At 37.2% G+C, this 21,216-nt stretch overlaps 1 protein-coding gene across 2 annotated transcripts in view; it reads right to left on the reverse strand.

Moving 5' to 3' along the window:
- Positions 1 to 21,216, reverse strand: part of VPS13C (vacuolar protein sorting 13 homolog C) — a 76,373-nt gene that overhangs the window by 25,881 nt on the left and 29,276 nt on the right. For both annotated transcript variants that reach the window (XR_005955267.1, XM_041468891.1), the window contains exons 33-57: positions 20,718 to 21,022; positions 20,326 to 20,473; positions 19,523 to 19,631; positions 18,913 to 19,046; positions 18,469 to 18,625; positions 17,732 to 17,811; positions 16,865 to 16,924; positions 15,602 to 15,767; positions 14,480 to 14,596; positions 13,847 to 13,950; positions 13,257 to 13,424; positions 12,523 to 12,827; positions 12,001 to 12,145; positions 10,707 to 10,863; positions 9,734 to 9,864; positions 8,561 to 8,730; positions 7,772 to 8,010; positions 7,323 to 7,552; positions 6,050 to 6,142; positions 5,169 to 5,534; positions 3,936 to 4,025; positions 3,337 to 3,492; positions 2,141 to 2,405; positions 756 to 913; positions 199 to 320 (exon numbers count right to left, since the gene is read on the reverse strand). Coding sequence is in view for 1 of the 2 variants with exons in the window: in XM_041468891.1 (XP_041324825.1) it covers positions 199 to 320; positions 756 to 913; positions 2,141 to 2,405; positions 3,337 to 3,492; positions 3,936 to 4,025; positions 5,169 to 5,534; positions 6,050 to 6,142; positions 7,323 to 7,552; positions 7,772 to 8,010; positions 8,561 to 8,730; positions 9,734 to 9,864; positions 10,707 to 10,863; positions 12,001 to 12,145; positions 12,523 to 12,827; positions 13,257 to 13,424; positions 13,847 to 13,950; positions 14,480 to 14,596; positions 15,602 to 15,767; positions 16,865 to 16,924; positions 17,732 to 17,811; positions 18,469 to 18,625; positions 18,913 to 19,046; positions 19,523 to 19,631; positions 20,326 to 20,473; positions 20,718 to 21,022 (4,175 nt within the window). In the remaining variant the exon portion in view is untranslated. The remainder of the gene's footprint in view (positions 1 to 198; positions 321 to 755; positions 914 to 2,140; positions 2,406 to 3,336; positions 3,493 to 3,935; positions 4,026 to 5,168; positions 5,535 to 6,049; positions 6,143 to 7,322; positions 7,553 to 7,771; positions 8,011 to 8,560; positions 8,731 to 9,733; positions 9,865 to 10,706; positions 10,864 to 12,000; positions 12,146 to 12,522; positions 12,828 to 13,256; positions 13,425 to 13,846; positions 13,951 to 14,479; positions 14,597 to 15,601; positions 15,768 to 16,864; positions 16,925 to 17,731; positions 17,812 to 18,468; positions 18,626 to 18,912; positions 19,047 to 19,522; positions 19,632 to 20,325; positions 20,474 to 20,717; positions 21,023 to 21,216) is intronic.

Genomic DNA, 21,216 nt, shown 5'->3' on the forward strand with positions numbered 1-21,216 from the left:
TGCACTGACACCTAACTTCATCCACTTTAAAGTCACGGCTAATATTCTGAAGTGCTTTTGCAGCACACTAATTACCTAACAAAGACAGCACTTTGGAGTTTTAGTCCAGTCAGGAATGCAAATTAAGGTTTCAAAACTAATGCTGTATTTGTGCATCAGTGTGACAGAGACTGGCCCTACACAGCAGAGAAAATGTACCTGTACGAATGCAAAGGAACATGAAACTCTTCTTCTGGCTTGGATATGCCAATTGGCTTCAGCAACTTGGAGCCTTTAGCCAGCTGATAGATCACAAATGGAATTGAGAAATGGTTCTTGATCTAGAATCAGAATGAGTAATTTTTCATTACATTTCTATGGTAGAAATTTCTATGGTTCAAATTTCTTAAGGAAAAAGTATCAGTAACAACAAGGAAAACCAACATTAGTAGATTTAACCAAATTACTCTAGAAAACTTGAGATGTCTTAATACACAAGGATATGAGAACACTCTAAGTCCCAAGAATTGAAAAACATGTTTAAAACATCATGTAGCATAAAAAGCACTCCCAATGCTGAGGATATTAGAAAGCCAAACAGGCAAGGGAAAACCAAAGGAAAATTCACGTGACAAACAGAGCAGAATTCTTAGTAACTGGCCTTTAAGTAACATTTTGGAAAACTATGGTCTTGCAGAAATGCCTTAAGGAAGAAAAGGAAGGTGACTGATGGAAGAGCAGTGCTGTCAGGGCTGGTGCCTGGGGCTGGTTTTTACCTGCAGAGGGGAGCGCACAGTAATGACTTTATTTCCTTCCGCAGCATCGATCTGCACCACGATGGAGTCCGGGCGGTCGGCACTGTCTGTGACGCTGTACAGGCGGCGGCCTGGCTTGGCCACAGGAATGCTCAGTGCCTCCTTGTATCCCTGAAGTTCTGATCCATAAAAACAGACAAAAGTCTTTATTAGCAACATAGATCACATTACCATTTCCTATTTGAACGGTACGTAAGCTACTCAAAGCTCAGCAACAACCAGGACCAAAGTATCCTCTGGCAAAAGGCCCTTAAATGGTACTTGAGTACCACTGAAGGAGAGTTTTGGGGTCCAAATACTCCTCAACTATTGTATTTGTGGGGACCTTTGTGGCAGGAAGGAATGATGAATCTGACTCCATGTTCTCAGAAGGCTAATTTATTATTTTATTATACTATACTATATTAAAGAATACTAAACTATACCATACTAAAGAATACAGAAAGGATACTTACTAAATGCTAAAAAGATAATAATGAAAACTTGTTACTCTTTCCAGAGTCCTGACACAGCTTGGCCCTGATTGGCCAATGAGTCAAAACAATTCATATCAGAAACCAATGAAACAATCACCTGTTATTAAACAATCTCCAACCACATTCCAAAGGAGCAAAACACAGGAGAAGAAAATGAGATAATATTTGTTTTCCTTTTTCTCTGAGGCTTCTCAGCTTCCCAGGAGAACAATCCTGGGTGAAGGGATTTTTCAGAAAATGTGCATGTGACATACAACTTTAGATTATGATTTATACATAGCATGGGAAATACTGCAAGCAGTTATCAAAGGTATTTGTTGGCTGAGTTCATGAACACAGAACAATCCTTGTATCACCAAGTACTTTCATATGGGATGTGGTGGAAAGGGAAAAACTCAGATGATTACATATTAGTGGCTGTTGTAACCTGTTTTGTTAGGAATATTTCCTGGCAAAGCTAAAAACACAGAATGATAACTGGTCTCAAGTAGCTGGGTAACTACAGAAAGCCAAATAAAAGTAGTGATAGCAGAAATAGAAATCCTGTTTAATAGGAGCTGGAACACACAGGCCTATGTCACAGGGGCCTCTAAGATGGTCTATCAATGAGTCCACTAGAATGCCTTCCAGTTCTCCCAAGGGGTAGGAAAAAATATCACTCTTTTCATTTTCTGAAAATCTGGAGTAGAGGAATTTTCCATCTTTTTAAGAAGCCCAGTACCTGTTTTGTGGTGTTTTTTTTAATTGGCATCAATATTCAAAGGTAATTCCAACACAACACACTTAACCTGAATTTCTACCACATTGAATTTAACTCCCATCTTCCCATGCACAGCCTGTCACAACAAACAGCACTCCTTAGCATAATACCTAAATTTAAAGAGAAGACAGAGCTTTCCTGTCGGTGCAACGCAGACAACCTTCCTCGCTGGGGTGCTTCAAAAACAGAGTATTCCAGTTCCATGCTCTGACCAGCTTCTATTTCATTCACGTTTTCTTTTTCTACTGAACCCACTATCCGAAAATTGGAGCTAGGAAGCACTTTGAGAGAAACACCCAGAGCATTTTTCACTATGATAGGTGCGGTCTCTTTAAAGGAATAGCCAAAGGTGGATGCAGTTGCTTCTGAAAATGCCTGTAAATAAAAACATACAATACATGTCATACATAAATAGCCACAATAACATACCTGTAAGGGCTTTAAAAGACAGCTCCCAGCAGCTACCTTTTTAAAGAGGGGAGGAATTATATACAGCAAGACCTATGTTTTGTATAGTAGTATTTCAGGCAAGTACAGGTTACTTCCAGGGAACCTAATTTTATTCTGTGATTTGCAGCAAATGTTGATGCTACAATAAGCCTTCATGCTCCTCACGGGGAATTTTTCCAAATCTTAGCTTGTAAGAGAAACATAAGATCTGGGACATAGAAGTCACAGGGAGATGGAACACATACAAGCTCAAAATTCAATCACAACTTGTACTTACTAACTTTTGTTTGGTTACACAGAAGCCACAGTCACTGACTGCCAATACAGACTTAGTGTAAGCAAGTACTTAGAGAACTGCTGCTCATTCGGAATTAAAAAATATATAGACATGTCACATTCTGTAAAAACAGGTTGATTTAGTGAGCAAAATTTCCTCACCCCAAAAAAAAAAAAAGGAGGGAAAAATAGCCTCAGCCATTCATAAGCACACCTACTAACACAAGAAAAATAGGTAAAAAGTATTTTTAACACATGGGACATTCTACTCCTGCAGTTTAAAGGCCAATCCTAAAATGCACACTTTTCTTAGTATACAATTAAGCAGAAAATATGGAAAGGAAGTAAATTTCTGTTTTGATATTTCAGAAGGAGTATTGTAGGAAACAGCTGTGTTTATTAGAGCATTTCATGTTCATTTAACCTGCACGTATGACACTCCCGTAAGTCCTGCATAGGCACACTTGTTGCTCTAACACAGAAGCTACTACTATATTAGCCAATATACTTCATAAAACAAAGATAATCAGAATTTCCTATGGAAGCACATAACTGAGCACCTTCTGCCTGTTGGGGTTACCTTGGCTAGGTTACTGAAAACAGTAAGACAACATTTGGATATTGTTATATTCATTGTGTCCATCGAAGAGATGTTAATTGCAGTTTGTGGCTCAGGAATAACAATGAAATCATCCCCAGGCAGCAGACTTCTCTCCTGGACAGGGTTAGTCTTCATCTAAAAGAAAACTCTCATTAGACAATTACAAACCTATAGGTTACTTTCTGCTACGTTTAAACAGGAAAAAACTACTTGACTTACACTTGACAATTGTGCTAGCAAAGTCACATCTACTTTGCCTTGTAAATCTCAGATGCTTTAAACAAACATGGAAATTTTACACCAACACAGAAGGCAAGTTAGTTTCTCTTCTCTGCATGGTTACACACTTCATTGTGTCCATGCACTGGTAATTCACATTATAGATAAACATGAAGATCTCTAAAGAAAGATTTATTTTTTTTTCTCATGTAAAACTGCATAGTTCCTTCAAGGAACAGCATTCAAAAGGTCAATGCCCCATAAAACTTTTAAGAAATTTCAAGTTTTAACTAAATTTAAACTATTAAAATAGTTGCCTGTACAAACCATTTCACATAATGTCAAGCATCTTTACATACCTCCAGCTTTAAATTCCATTGCTTCTTTCCTCCTTCAACTCGTTCAATAAGTGGCTCCCACACCGCATAGGTTTCATTGTAATAGTGAACCTACAGAAATAATCAAAATTAAATAAGGTATTTAAATACAAAGCAATTATTATGAAAAACATGAATAAGAAAACAACAAATCTTCATTTTGTGTTCTGCAGGTGTAGTATTAACTTCTACTGGTTTTAAAAACTAATACACAGAAGAGTAATATATCATATATTTTTCAAAAATTACACCATTTTTCAAGAGTTCATTCCCTGGCTTGCTTTGAGAGCAACCAAGCATCCTGGTAACACCATATCTTTTTAACACTTTCAATTAACATAATCAAGTCTCTTATCTTCCACCACATGGTTTGAGAGAATGACTTTGAGACCAGGAACTTCAATGCCACAAGTACTTTTTAGTACTATGAAATAACCATTAGTTTGAGCCAACTATAGTCTGAATCTAGTCCACTGGAATGATTCTTCTAACTCATAGCCAGCACCAAGTTTTAATTTGCTTCCATCACTGCAAATCTGAATAGAAGCTGTGGACTCAAGAGTTCTGGATTCTCCCTTTCAGCTGTTTTGCTCATGCCTCATGGAAGCACAGTGACTTCCCCCAGAGGTGACACAATTAAGCATCCAAACTCCACCATGATATGCACACATGGCAATGGAAGAAGGCTACTTGTATATCCAAGAACAGAATGAAAAATGAGGTCATTTGGTAAAATGACAAGGAGTAGTAAATGCATTGCATAGAGCAGCTGCACATCTGGTTGTATGAAGTTTTAACATGCTGTCTCCATCGGAGACTTCTACCATCTCAGAATGGTGTCTCATTTTGCAAAAAGACTGTAACTTCTACCTTACCAATAAACACAATGCTAGAGAAACAAACAAAATGGGGGGCTATAGGAGTTAAATGTGACTATTCAAGTAAGCCAAGGTCATTGTTCACACAGCAGAACTTGAATATGCAAAAATAATACAGAAACACAGGACTAGATTATTTCACATTATGACTGCCATTAAAATCTATTACTTTCTGTATAAAGTATGTTATGCTTACTTGCCTGACTAAAGAACCCCTGAGAGCATTTAAAATTAAACCTATTATTAATTCAGCATATATAAAGCATACTAAAAAGTTATTTGAACTCAGACACTCTGCAGAAGCGTTTTAAACTGCTAAGAGTTTGGCCCCACATACCTCCAGTGAAGTATCAGCAGTGACCTCCATCAGTGAGGACCAGTTTTTAAGAACACCTGAAAATGTAGATTCCACTAACAATAAAGGGACAGTTCGATGGCCCAGGCCACATTCCAAGGTCATCTGAACTGATTTCACTACAATATCAAATTTCTCTTGCTTCAGAATTTGTTCACGATCCTTAAAAGTTTCTGTTGCTTCTGTGGCTATGTCAACACCAAGAAACCAAGCATTGCACTCATCCACAGGCTTCACTTGCCACAAATTCTCAGAAACTTCAGTTGCTCCTCTAGAATCCTCCTCTGTTGTTTTGGGTTTTAGGGCAGCCATTATGGTCACAACAGTATTCAAAATAATTGGTGAGATCTTGAAAAAAGAAAAAAAGTCTTCAATTAAAATACAAAAATCTAAGATAAATGGAAATAGCAAACATGAAAAGTCTTTTAAGAGATGCAACTTAATTTCCAAATAAAAGAATCCATTCACGGACCTCCTCTTCTTTTCCTTTCCTACAAAATATCCCAAAAATAGTGGTGGCAGCAGCAGGGACAAGAGTTATTTTGTAACTTTGGAGGGAAGTGGTAGGAGGAATCCCAGAATCTGAAGTATTTAACTTATTCCTTTTTAGTCAAGGGACTGTCAAAATGACAAACATACAATGACTTTTTCCAAAACAGAGCAGTTCTAAAATGCATATTTCTGGAATTAAACTAATGGGAAAATAAAAAAATGTAAATAATATGAATGAAATAAAAAAATTAAAATTTAGAAAATAATAACAATTTATAAATAATTTTATTAAAGCCCCACACAACAACAAAAACCAAGTTACAGTTTGAGAAACATAGCTCTTCTTCCAAAGACAATTTTATTAATCTTACCTTAATAGTTAGTTCCTCTATTGTTACTGCCACAGTGTGTAACCCTGAAGTGTGCATCATATTTTCCATGACCAAAGAGCATGGCCGTAACACCTGAGTGAAAAACAATTTGATTATTAAGGTGACTCCTTAAATCTAACCTTTTCATAAGGTCTTGTATTTTTTTCACTCCATAGGCCAAAGGGGCACTGATCCCATGAAGCAACACCATGTTTCACAGTAAAAACATTCTATATATAGTGCAACAATCCCACATCCCAATTTGCACAAGCACCATTTGTACTGGCAGGCTAAAAGGCAGTGAAATAAAAGCTTCTGACATAATGCTTAAAAACCCAACAAAACAAAAGCCCAACACACAGTGATAAAATAGTTTAAAAAATCCTGAATCCTTAAAAAAACCTAAATGCATAAGGGAAGATAAGCACATGTGAGATGAAGCACACAGGCCTCCTTTGTGGCTCAGTGCTCCCTTGGCAGGAATGTACCAATGAAGTTCAGGACTCTACTGCAATAAGGAAACCAACAGGCAGTGAAAAACACTGCAAAAGGTCTTGGGCTTCTAAACCCCCCTGTAGGAATGTGCCCCCTGTTGACAGAGTGACAAAATTATCCTTTGTCTCCTAAAAAAAGGAAAAAAGCCCAGAAGTTTCTCTCCTCAATTAGGTAAAAAGACACCTCACAGGGCCTTGGGGACTTCATCTCAAACTTAAGGATAGCCAGCTGGACAGAAGACAAAAAGTCCCACCTGAGCAATTTACTAGAAAAAGAAGAGAACAAAGGAAATAATCGCTTTTGTGAGGGTTTCACCAGGAGCAAGAACCTCTTGCCCTGGCTCAATTTTATTCTGTAAAGAGCTTGTTATTTTGCCTTTTATTAAACCTTTTCTGTTTCCAACACTGCCACAGAAGCCATCCTGCTGATTTTATGCCATCTGAGGTGGCTGAGCTATCTAGGGTGTGATATAGAGCTGCAAGAGCTTTTAAGATCTGGCTTAAGGACACCCTTATATCACCCCTCATACAGTTTCTTCACTTAGAAACTTTTCATGTCATTTACAAATGCACAGCACAGGTTTTAGACAGAGCTCTAATTGCTCAAGTCCTACACCTACTAATGAAAGATTCACCTTGAAATGGCACAGGCCCCTCCTCAATTCTGAATAATCAGTGATATGAAAACAGAGTTGTGAGTGCTGTAGATATGCCAGCTAAGGGATGTGCCTGCCACCCATTCTAATAGTTTTTTCATCATGAAACACTGGTTTCCTTACCGTAGTAACATTCTTGCCTTGTTTTTCTTTGAGAAAAGCACAGGCCAACACTCTGAAGGCTTTCACTTGAGCAGTCATCCTTTGTGCAAGCTTGTCTGATGTCAGAGAAAAGTCACATTGGAAGGAAACTTTTAAGGCAGGGGCATCAGCATTGGTCAAATTAGCAACAAATACAATTTCTGGATCCATAATCACAGCTTTTACTGTCATGTTTGGCCGTACAGATATCTCTGTGAAAATAAGTTTAAAAAAAAAAAAACACCTTGATTAAAAAAAAACAGAAAGAGGAAAGCTATCTACTGTGTCAATGGCCAATCTACACATTCTGAAGAATAAACTAATTTCCTAAGTCTGATGCCAAGCATCTTGAAAACTTTTGGATGAGTAATTTTCAGAATGAAATCTGCAAAGGAAGGAAATGGAGATGTGTGGAAACTGGTTTTACAGACCTGTATCTGCCTTGGATTTCCCAGAAGCAGCTTGCTTTAATTGGAATTGTGCAGATCCTTCAGCTGAAGATACTGGCATTGACTTAATGAAAAAATGTGCTACTGTCAACAAAAATTCCATACTAGCACAGATGTACAGCTTGTCAAGGACAGCAACAACTTCAGTTCCATTTTTATCCTGCTTATATCTTATATCAATCATAGAAATGTCATTTGTGTCATCTTTCTTGTCTATCATTCTGGAAAACAAATTCAATAAAAAACATCTCAAACATCATAACACATAGATCTAGGAAAAAAAGATGCATAAGTACTGCCATTTTTTCTCACCATGCCCTTGATAAAGAAGAATTACCACATAAGCAAGCAGGATTTTTTCCAGAAATAAGAGGGTAGAGGCTTTTCTAGCAGAAGAGTAATTTCAATTTAAGACTAGTGTGCTACACTTTTAAAAGTATGCATGCAGCACACAACAATCACACTGAAGTTTCAGTGCACACAAGTCTTTAGATGAGGCTGGGTGTCCTCCATTCAGCTGTTCTACAGTTTACTGCACTTTGCCAGCCTCCAAGTTTTCTTTTTGTTTTGGATAACTTGAGAAATCAACATAAAAGAGTAGAAACTTCTTGAACATTATTAATATTGTTCATTGCTTAAGCACAGAGTATTACAGGCCACAACTGACAACACTACTGAGTTTTATCAATTCCATGTGATGCAAAGTACAGAAGAAGGAAAAAGCCTTCCTCATAAGCAGGAGTTTTTAATTTCTGATGCATTCAAACCTACCTTGCAGTCACATTCTGAATTCCTTCTCTGAGATCATCCAAGGTACATGCTTTGAGTTTAACAGTGATATCCATGGAGCCATCTGAGAACATCTCCCCTGAGGATGCCATGAGATGCAGCCGGAGCTCACCGAGGCGCAGTTTGTCACTGTGCACTGAAAGCAGAGATTCCTACAGAAGGACAGAGTGCAGGGTTAGCTACCACTGAGCAAAACTGTGAGACATGTCCCTTGCTGCTAGCCATGTGCATCATCATCCATGAACTGAAGGATCTGATTAGCCTGTTGCTGTCATCAGTCCTCCACTTACACAAATGAGTTCAAGAAACTCACTGAGACCTGCTGGGCTGCAGTGAAGTTGTTTCTGCTCCACAGTGCCTGCAGTTGCTCAGAATGCATCAATGAAGGATAATCTATTTGAACTCCTGATCCCTTACCAAAGGATCCCTCCACTCTCATCACACTACCTCATCTACAAGAGCACCTGAGCAATAATTGAGAATTATATGACAGTGACATTAAAATAAAATCCCATTACAGTGTTCTTCTTCCCTGTGATGCTCATCGCACAAGAACATCTTAAAAATCATACACAAATAACATTCACTATGCACAAAGACATATAAAGCAAGCACCTTCACATCTACACAAAGCAGACTTCATTAAGTCATAAAAACAAGACAACATTTCACATCTTGCTCTTCTGTTTTCAGAGGAGAGAGGATGCCCATGACTGCTCACACTCAGGGATATGAAAGAGGAAATTATGGGCCATATACAACTGGATCAGCTTACTAACTCTAGAGGCACCATACACAGAACTAGCACTGTCTGAACTAACAACTCCTGCTTTTGAAATATTCATTTTTATTTTGGGTAACTGGGATCAAAGTTTGAATGACCAAATCAAATGCCGGGTGGTTTTGGTAGTTTAGTAATATTTTTAGTGTGACTTTCAGAAATGCACACATCTTCTTCCTCTTAAGAACATTGTCTGCCAGGGAAGCTCAAAGCTCCATTAGGAAAGCATTACAAAGCCAATGCAGCTGATACAACTTCATTTTTCTGTCCTGAGTTCTGTCCACGTGAGAAGCCTTGGCTGCCCACCCCGATACAACTTCATTTTTCTGTCCTGAGTTCTGTTTTACCTGTATGGTAAAAGCTTTGCCACAAACCTGAGTCGTGTCACTGTTGTAGAGAGTTACAGAGAGGGACTCAAAATTGAAGTCAAATTTAAGCAATGTGCAACATTCCACAGAAGACTGAACTGCAGAAACACTTTTTTGTCCAGAATCAACAAGAGTACCTGTCAATGAAAAGAAGATATTTTTACATTTCTTTTGAACACTGAGCTTGCTGGTTTTGGGGTTTTTGTTGTTGGCTGCCTCTTTTTTTGGTTGATTGGTTGGTTTGGTGTTTGGGGTTTTCTAAATTAAGATCAGAAAACCCCAAGAAAAGGGAAAGCTCTAAATCCAGAAGACTACTCAAAATAATTCACACTTTTAATTTTGTTCTATCCAATGCATACTAAAATTATCTAGCACTAAAATTATCTAGAGTGGTTTAGAACCTTAAAAGAAGCTGTCATTAGTTTACTGAAGTTCTTTGTATTGTTCTTCATTAAAGTGAACAAAGTACCAAGTCTGCTCAAGGAGTCTGCACTACTCTTCCTTCCAGTATCCATGCACAGTACAGCAATTCAACTATTGGTTAAACAGCCATTTTTTGACATTGAAAATGTTAAGTTTGGGGAAGAAATAGATTTTGACAAAGTGTTAACTCTGTTTCATCCAGAGACGTGCACTGTTTACACTGACACACTAATTAGCAATTTGAATGCTAATACCTTCCTTGATTGTTATAATTGTGCATTAACATTCTGGGGTAGATGATTTAGCTTTTTTCTTTTTTAACCACATGCAGTCAGAAAAGTGATTGACATAAACTGAAGAATACCATCATATGAGAAATGATTTACAAAAGCTTCTGACCATCAGGAGCTCCACGTAAGTGCATACATTCTCATTTATAACTTTTCATGTATACAATATATTTGTAACAGTTAAAACAATTTATAGTGCTTCAGAAAAATATGATTTTTGAATTTGCAAACAGCCTACACATATTCAGCCTTTGAATTGAACATACCCTCAGAGCCACCAGTTTCATGTGGAGCTTTCCCTTTTTTAGATATCTGCATATCCTCAATATTCTCTTGCACTGTATTTGGCTGGGAAGAAGCCCCTCCAAGATTTTCAAGTAAAATCTTCATGATTACGGTTAGATCACTTTCACTGAGTGCAATCTGTAAAGTGACAAAGCCACAAGTTCATTTTTGGTGACAACATTTCTTCCAACACAGTATGCAAGCACTGGGGAGAAACAATGGGCTGATTCCAACAGAAACAAACTGGACAGTCAAAATTGTCCTGTCCAAAATAATCTAAATGATTTGCCCATTTCTCCTATATAATTTTTAACTAGTTATAAGGAGGAGTTACAACAAGAAATAACAGTCCATATAATAAACGCTTTCCAGATTTGTAAAGGATCTTTACCTATTAAAAATATGGGTAATTGATAAACATAAGCACTGTTTCTTCTTCTCAATAATTCAGTAATCAAAAAACATGACCAGAAAACATTAAAGCCAAGATTTGCATTGCATACACTAAAGCAACTGCCATTCAGTAGGCCTTCAAAGATTTAATAAGTATCCAATCACAACATTAGAGAAACACAAAAGAGCAAGCAGTACTAAGTGACAAGACGCAGTCACTTAGCCCGTGGTACACAGTGCAAGAATATTCTTCCTACATTTGATTAATTTTGCTGGTACTCCTTTAAATCTCTTATTTTTTCTTTGCTTCACCAGTGTGACATTTGGCCACAGCACAGATACAGGAATGAACAAGTAAAAGGGCTCAGGAACAAGGAAAAGGTGACCCAGTTTGGTTTCACCCATTAAAATCCACATGGTTAACGCAAGAAAAGAAAAAGAGAGCCCTCCCTCTGCAAAGATTATTTTAAATTGTTGTGTTCTAGAGATAACCTTTTCATTCCTAATACATCTACTAAGCATTCAAATAACCTGAATGTTACAGATGAAACAATTTGAATTGTCAAGTTTTGTTTTTAAATGGTAACTCAACAAATTACCTCAATGATTTTACTGCCTGTTGAGTCCATGGATAGCTCCAATGGACCTCCAGAAAAATAAAACCATATATTATTCCATTTGCATGCAGCTACACCAAAACTATTCATTATACAGTATCAAAACTCTTAACAAATCTATAAACTGGATGATTCAGCTGGAAGTCTTTCAACATACTGTAAAGGACACAAACTGAAATGAGTTTACAAGCTCTTTAACTAAGCTGAGGACTATTCTGAGAATCTGTGTAACTTTTGATATAGTTTTAATTACTCATGATATTACCTGCATTGGTTTTAGGTCTCCTTTGATACCAATTGTTGGGCATTTATGATACCATGCTGCTGCTAAATTTCTCTGGACCAGTAAAGTCAAACTCACAGGACGCAGAATTTCAGAATCTGGTTGTGAATCTGTGGATATAATGCACCTATAAAAGACAATGGAAGTAACAGAGGAAAAATGTTGTCTAGTTGCAGAAGACAAAATAATATCATATTAATCTAGCAAAATTACAGGCATAATTAATTCAAGAATAAGCTCATAGGCACTTACACCCTTGTATGCACTCCAGATGAACTCAAGTTACCGTGCTATCATTCCTTTCTTTCCAAAAAGGTTTAGAAATTGTAGACCTGTGACTCCACCTAAAAGCACTCCTAAACTTAGCTTGGCAAGGATTTTTACTTAGTTTTAGTATGTTCTCATTGCCTTCCATATTCAAATAAGAGAAAAATGCTGCATACAAAACATGGACACTTTTTCTTTACAAAGACACTTCACCTCAGGAAAAAGCTCCATATTTACCTTGATAATTTCAAGTGAGTCAGCTGCACATCCATGCTGTCAATGACCGGAGGAAGAGGAGATTCATCTGAAGACACCAGCTTGAATTCATTCTGAACTCTGATTAAGCCAAGATCAGCTACCAAAGCGTTACGTGAAGCTGAAGATTCAGGGACCACTATGACTGGAGCTTTCAAGTTGACATCCATTAGGAGGCGGAAGCTCTTTTTAGCAAAGTCCTTCATGCTGGAAGCAGCCATTTCTGCTGCCTGCACGGTGACTGCAGTCAGGGCTTCTTGTGCTGCTTGGAAATTGTTTAGGAAGTTCTATTCATAGGTAGGGAAAAAAAGTAAAAGCTCCATGAAAACAAGTATGCTTCTCAAAAAACAGGCAAGCTCGAGACAAAATGAAAATTTAAGAAAAATTAACACCTGTGGTTTAAATATGAAATTCCCAATTCAACCACACTTGTTTCAAAAGAGAAAAACGTTAAAATCATTAATAAGCTTACACATTGTTTAACTGTGTAATTTTTAAGATATTATTAAAGCTATCAGCTCCATTCATTACTTCTGTCATCATTCTCCTTGGCAATCTTCTGTAAAGCAGTGCAACTTAAGTGGTAACTCTTCAGCAAAATACTTCTGTGTGCTTGCACATCAGCTCACCACCAGGTACAGGTCAGAAAGAGCTGATAGCATTTTATCTCATTAAAAAGAACTTTTAATGTCAAGAAAAGAACTTTAATGTCTTACCAAGAGAGACATAAAGAACTTATGTAGGTAAATTATTTGGATGCAGCCCACTTTCAGAGACATTTTACCATCCACCCTTGACATATCAGCATAGGCTTCCCCCGCAGTGGCATCTGGATAAAGTGACATGTGAAATCTAAACACTTCATCTCCCATTATGGAGACAGCCTAGAAGATTAAGTCCACACAGTTAATATTACAATGTATTTCTGAAACAAAAAATATTTCCCCAAAAAGATCCACAGCAATTTATCAGCAGTACTTGGACACATGGTAGTCACAAAAGAAAACGGAATCACCTATTTTACAGTGCATGCCTCTTCTCACTTGCTTATCTATACCTCATTTTATATTTAACCTCTGCTACTCAAAATTAAACATACCAGTACAAACGTAATTAAAAAGAAACTAAACATTAAATGGAAGAATGTTTTGCTTCTCTGAGGGGAAGGAAATTAACCAATAAATTTTGCTTAGTATTACATTGTACATTGCATTCTGTTACACAGCAAATTAAACTACAGCGCTGTCACTAAATCACTTGAAAAACTGGGTCTCTTCAGCTGTTTACAATCTGCTCAACACATTACCTTTTTATGGATTGTTTTTGGATCAACATTTGTAATTACAATGTCCTCAAGTCTGGAAAACACTTTAATCTCTTTAGGCTTCATAGCCACAGATGCATCCATTCCTGAATGAAACAAAAGAAGGAAGGAAATAAATGCAGTTCAACAAATTTCTAAGTAAACACTTCTGCCAAAAAAACAAACAAACAGACCCCCTGAATTATTTACTACTGAATATAAAGGATAATAACAGCTTGGAATCCAGCTTTCTGCTATGTAATAATGAATGCTAAGCCTGAGAAAGAAGTCAGGGCCTTACTGCACGTGGCAAAGTTGCCAACATAACTTGATTCCAAGAGTAGAATACAAGTCCCCAACGCTATCTAGGATCTAGCTATTAAAAAATGGAAGTCTGTGTTATCTAAAACATAGTGCCTTCACTTCTTTTAATTTTACTACACTTAGAAACCACCTTTGTTTTCTGAGTCAAACATTTTTTTCCTTGCAGATCATTTCATACAATCAAAATATATTTAAACATGTGTTAGAGACACCTGGAGTGCCCACACTGGCCTTTTAGAAGTGAATGGAGGGAAACAGCCTATTTCTGGCTACAGCCAGCTTCATCTAATATTGAAATAAAAACCACCTTACCTTGTATTCTAATGTCTGCAATTCTACAGGTCTGATCACACACTGTAATACTGAATGCATTTAGCTTTGCAGTGAGCTTTAATTCAGAGACATCATCATGGGCTGCATCACCAGACACTGGATAGGAAACACAAGAGACATACAAGGAGTTCAAATATTACAAGCCCACTGTTTAAAACAAATATTAGACTAGTAGTTTTGTAAATATATGAACTATTCAAAAGCCACCTGCAGTCATTCCCTAAAAGATATAATCCTTAGTCAAAATGTGAAAAAAGTAATTTATTAAGAGTTTTCTTCAGGCACACAACCTGTCACCAACCAACACAGGCAAAAAGCCATCAAGATGATGTCTTTTCTCCTCATTAATACCTAGTTTTCGTGCATTAGTTGCTGAATGCAGTATACACTACGTTATTTGAAGCACTGTCTCATCACATGAGAAGTGCTCCTCTCTGTGTCAAGTAGCAAAGCCAATTTAGGCATATTAGCTGCAGCAATAATGCACAAACAGAAAATGTAACAGCCACTGGACTCAATCCCAATAGTTTTAGGATTAGAAAACCTTGAATTTCACAAACAACACTACAAGCACAAGACAGAGACAAGACAAAACAACAAGACAACAACACAGGACCTGACAAAATATTCAGGAGCTTCCAGGCAAAAACTCTTACTATTTCAAGGATACAAGACCCATACTTAAAATAAACCCACCACCCCCTTCAGTTCAGACCTTCTCTTTGCTTCCCCAGTGCAGCACTTATTTTCAGCAATGTAAGCACTCTTCAGAGCCTTCAGATTGCAAAGCTACATGGTTGTGACACTAAATCTTTAGAAAGGCTGCACACTGCAACATTATTTATTCAACTTCCATTATAAAAATCAGACCAACACCCAGGGAAAAGCTATATTGAGCAAGGAGAATTTGTAAAATTAAGCAACAGGGAAAATGTCTCCTGGGTTTTTTTAAATAAGATTATTTTCTCCCCATTTACAGTTGTGCATGCTTTGTTTTCCACCAAATAGACTGCAATGCTGTAATTGGAAATAATATCCTTTGAAACTGAAGGTGAGATGCTGTTACACAACAGAAGTACAGCCTGTCTAATATGACACTACCTGGTCTGAGAGTACTTCCTTTTTCCTGTTCTTTCATTTGAGGCTTGTGCTCTGATGATTTATCAGTACTGGGAAGACCACCTGATGGAACACTGAAGGTGAGGAAACTCATGATGGAAAGCAAAGCCTCTGTGTGAAGTACTATATCCAAACATGAAAAAATGACCTAAAAGGAAGGCAAGAGACAAAGTCATATTGTGATTTAGTAGCAGTTTATACCCTAACAGCTCAGAGTTGCTGTCATAGAACCAAGGAAAAAAGCCTCTTCCTCAATTTCACAAGTATTTGACTCTTCCATCCCCATCCCCTTCAACTTCACTCTACACAAGCTCCAGAACAGATGAGGGAGCTGGGGAAAAGAAGCTTACAGCAGCAAAAGAGGAACTGTGCCAATCTAAAAAATGATGCCTCATGTGGTTATGCCTTTTCAGGACATTCTTTAGTTCTGCTGCATTTCATTTCATTGCATTACATTCAGCACTTTGATTGACAACTTCAGAACCACATGTGAAAATGTTTTAGGAGATATGGTACAACAACAACCAAAAAACCCACTAGATTCAAAATTTGCAATCAGAATAGAGAGTATGTGAGCAGCAACTACTCCTGTAGTTTAGCAAGTATTACTTAGTGAAACCCAGCATCAGCTGGGTAATCAGTGCTATTCCACCCAAGGCCCTCAGGAAGCAGTTTGACCCACCACTACTGTTTTAAAGGAGATATTTTAAAAGCACAATGACATGCTTACTCCAGAAGTCACTTGAAAAATTTCTCATGAATAGCTGCTTTCAGGAGGAGTAAAAGGACTAATTACACTCAAGACCCCTGAGAATGCTACCTGGATATTCCAGCTCACATCTCAATTTCACTGTTACAAGCTCAGAAACACAAGGCCCTCGTTTATCTCTCTGCCAAGTGGATCACTCCAGAAACAAAGCACATGCTAAAGGCCTCAGTTAAAATTCATAAGGACATTTTTCTAACTAGCAAAAAAGGAATAGTTTTTTGTTTAAAAAAATTATTACAATAAATACTTCAGTAAAAAAAAAAAAAATCTCTTTTTTTCTACCTGGATTTGTCTTTGAAGTAGTTAAATATAAAGCAGTAGGTTTTAATGATGAGAGTCAGGGCTTTGGTTTTGGGGCTGGGTTTGTTCCTTTTTTTTTTTCTCTTCAGTGAGAAGAAAGAAAGAAAGGGAGAAACTAACACAGTTGCTATGATTTCAAAAGCTTAAAAAACAAATAAAGTACATCCGGTACTTACATTGATGTTTTGTTTGGTGCTTTGGTAAGTAGTAACAAAGTCTGGTCCATCAGGATCAGCCTAAAGGGGGAAAAAAAAAGAAAAGGGGCATAGTCAGTCTCTATTGAATTAGCAATAATTAATATTAATTATTAATAATTGTATTAACTGAATTATTTTAATTTAGGCCACACACAAGGATTACTCCAATTGCAAAAGAAAACAAAGGAAAGTGATGAAGCCTGAACAAACAAGTTCTTCAAATAATGCACAAGCAAGATAACCAGAATGGGTTATTCACATTGCTCTGCTGAGAGACATTTCATAGCACATATTTTGTGAAAATTCAACTGGCTAGTTACAAAATTTGTCTCATCTAGAATCTATTTAAACTGGATCAATCTACGCTTAATACTTTGCCAGTACAAATTAATCCATTTTTCACTATGTAAATGATGCCATTCCAGATAAGAGTATTGAGGACCCACTGGTTCTACAGTCTATCAGATTCCCAAGTATTCATGCAATTTTTGAAGGCCTTTTTTAAGCTACCAACACATCACTCTGCAAATGCCAGTTTTATCACCTGTAGGGTCACCCTTCACTTGCACAAGCAAAGAGCATCACACCTGTTAAGCTTCACACAGGTACTCATTTGTGCTGTACACACAGAACACAAACAAATATTTGTCTTGCCAGTGATTTCAGTAATAGCATTGACTTATGAAGCAAGAGCTATATGGAAGCAGTGAAGAATTAAATGACATGTTAAACTGAGAAACAGGTATTTGGGAGAAGGCCTGGGTAAGTTTTAGATACAAATGTACAGGCTAAGTATGGAAGCCTTACTTTACTCCCCATGTAATTTTACTGAAAATGTATTGAAACCTTAATATATTCCATTTTCAAAAGATGTTCATCTGTCTCACTTGAGGAATTAAGAATGCAAAGAGGATCTCCTTTTGAGTCTGCAAACAAAGAAATAAAAATGTAAAGTGTTTCCACTCAAGCTTTACTCCACCTATGCAGTGTCTCCATGCTAATTCTCTATTACATACTAATTAGATACTATTCTTGCTGAAATAGTGAAAGTAAACAGCTGTTTTCACTGAGAAGCTGTGCATCAAGCATTATCTTGTGAAATGCTATATTCACTTTCATTTAAACTAGCAAAAATTTACTTATCTTGCTCTTGAAACAAGACTTAAAACCAAAAGTTCTTTGCATTCCTACCTTCATGTTTTCACACTCAAAACCTTACTTTTCTACTTTGGATAGATGGCTATTGCAGTTATCACTTCACTGTCAGTTTGAATTGTTACTTGACCAACCAAGGAAGCACTTGCATTTCCAGTGCTGCCAGAACTGGTCATAAAGCACAGAAACAGAAGCTCAGCAAAACCCACTGAACAGCTGGAATACTTCTCAGGAACACCATTCTTGCTCAAATACATTAACTCTAACTCCAGCAATGGCAGTAAAACTTGGTATCAGGTAAAGCAGATTCATTCTATCTAAATTACCCTTTCCCCTCCCCTCATTAGTGGTTACTATATGTTATCCTCTGGCTATAAAATCCAGTTGCACACACTCTGCTGATTGTATCACTTCCCTAGAAGACTTACCTTGTATTTCAGTGCATCTCATTGTAATTTTTTTCAGATATGCTGCTGCAGCCAATTCATGATTTCTAGTTTTGGTTTTGGTCCCAAGCTGTAGCACAGTTAGAATATGTAATGGATATCTCTCCTTCTGAACCTGCTTCATCAAGGTTATTACAACCTTGAATATGGAAAGAGAAATAAGTTCAGTATTTCAGTGAAGCTGTTCAGACATGCCTGGCAGTTATAAACAGGCTAAATGTGAAACAATATTATCTAGACATTAGCATTTTTATAAAAAGACCGTATAGGACCAATTTGCTAAAGATTTCCCCTGGCCCCTGCTCTGTTCCTCGTTTGTTTTCTCTTAGTTGCCAAGTCAAACTGTTAAAATGGACTTTATGGCCCACTGCTTCTAAGAAACAGATGAGTACTGGGCTCAGATTAAGTTGTAAGATGGATACATACCTCTTTGATTTCAAAATTAAGTAGCATATTGATTACATCTTCATTTAATGTTATTTTTCTCTTCTCAGACAGCATTCCTTCTGAAACACTCTTATCCTGTATCAAAACTGATCTCTCCAGTTCTTTCATTTTACCTGGAACATTGAATACATTGCTTAACTTTTGAAACTACCACCATTTGTTTAGCTCAAGAAACACATGCAATTCTTTTATTTAATTTAGATGGATTCTATTTAAATTCTATTTAATTTAGATGGCTTAGACTCACCTAAGAAAAGTTAGTAACATTTCCATAAGCAGAGCCTTTAACTTCAGAGCATGAAAAGGAAATAGAAACAGGCTCTGCAAACAAGATGACTCTGACATCTCAATACCTTGCTAGTTCCTTGACAACTTAGCTAACACAATCACCAAAATTTGTCTTGTAATGTTTCCAGTTTTTTGAATTATCAAAGTATGAACACTGTTCTTGCAAAATTAAAGTGTTTATCAATTAGACTCAGCTTATTACCATACTCTCAGATCTAAACTTACTTTCCAGATAATAAATGCTTTTCCTTACTCCTGAAAGCAAACACACTTAGTATTCACAACAAATTCCATCTCTGACCTTCCTTTTGCAGTTCTGACTTTGCATCCTTTTGAGTTTCTTCTGCTTCACCCAGGTTTTCTGTCAACACTTTGAGACAGACATTCAAATCCTCTTGACTTAACACAACCTAAAAAGTTGCAGATCACAATTCTCAGGAAAAACACATTGTTCCTTGAACTTATCACCTGCTAACAAAGCAGAACAATGTTTCCTGGCAAGTAGAGTGCTTATTTACAGCTTTTTTGCCAGCAGAATCTTCCCTTCAATAAGAAAATTAAATTCTTTCAACTACTTATTGTAAAAGTCCAAGGAGATTAAAGGTTTTGACCTCCAGTGCTGTATCAATAGACATTGTATCACTTAATACACCTATCCTTTTAATACATTCCTGTCAATGACATGCCCCTTCATGATATTTTCATTTCAGTTTCACCTGAGATGTCCCTGCTACTTTCTTTCACAGTACATAAAATACCACAAAAAACAAGTATCCCACTCAAGGGTAATAGGAAGGTAGGAAGCCAGAGTTACTAAAGCAAATGTTTGCATTAATTTCAACTCCTCTCAAGAAGATTCTGTTTCTGAAGAAAAAAAACCAAAAACACTTGAGAGAATTCTTGCTCAGAGAATGGGTCACAAAATTATTTACGTGATCCTTTCAAATCCCTACGTTCATCTAGGCAGGGTTAAATCCTATTACATTGCTGAAATCCACTCCACACCCACTAAAAATTTGCAGCTTGTTGTCCCTTTGTGCCCAGAAATAACATTAAGGGTTGCTCTCACAGTAACTATTATCACCACCTTCTCACAAGACTTACATTCATTGTATCCAGATATCCTGTGACCTCCAACACTGGTAACTTGTGAAACCAAGCTGCAGAGAGATTTCGTTTCACAGACAGGCTTAAATTAATAGGGTGAAGTATCTGAATATCTGGATGTGACAAATCTGTCTCTAAAGTGATCCTTGAAAGACAGAAAGGAAAAAAAAGAAAACAGTTGGAAAGTTGGAAGTCACATGTTAGATTTTGGAAAATCTTAATCTTAAATGCAGCACCAAACACTTTCCTAAGCAGAACAGTTTCTGATTTTATTATTGATCTAACTGCTCTAAGATAAAAGGCATTTTAATACCAAATATGTGACTCTAGCACCAACCACGGTTTCTAGGCAAGAACATTAATGTTCTACAGAGTATTAGCCACCGTACCTTGATAGCTTCAGCTTTGTCAGCTGCACATCCATTTTGTCAATGACTGGAGGGAGTGAGCTGCCTTCTGAGGACACCAAGACAAACTGGTTCTGAACCTTAATCAAGCCAAGATCTATTACTATTGCATTGGGAGAAATGGAGGACTGGGGGATAACTATAACTGGTGCTTTCAAGTGAATGTCCATTGCAAGCCGAAAACTCCTTTGGGCCAGGTCTTTCACACTGGTAGCAGCCTTTTCTGCAGCTTGGACTGTAGCAGCACTCAGTGTCTCCTTGGCTGTCTGGAAGTTGTTCAAGAAGGTCTAGAAAAACAGGTGAAGAGAATGGAGAAATGTCTGTAAATAGTTTTTTCTCTAGGTTACTTTCTCACTTTACATCATCATCCACCAATTGTGCTGCTATTCTGTTGAATTTTCCACAGGAAAAGACAACTGAGTACCTTCTGTCATGACCTCTAATGGAGGGTCAAAGAAGTACTAATCAGTGCAATCCAATT

Source organism: Pyrgilauda ruficollis, unplaced genomic scaffold (genome assembly GCF_017590135.1).
Source record: "Pyrgilauda ruficollis isolate IOZ18807 unplaced genomic scaffold, ASM1759013v1 scaffold23, whole genome shotgun sequence".
NCBI classification, from domain to species: domain Eukaryota; kingdom Metazoa; phylum Chordata; class Aves; order Passeriformes; family Passeridae; genus Pyrgilauda; species Pyrgilauda ruficollis.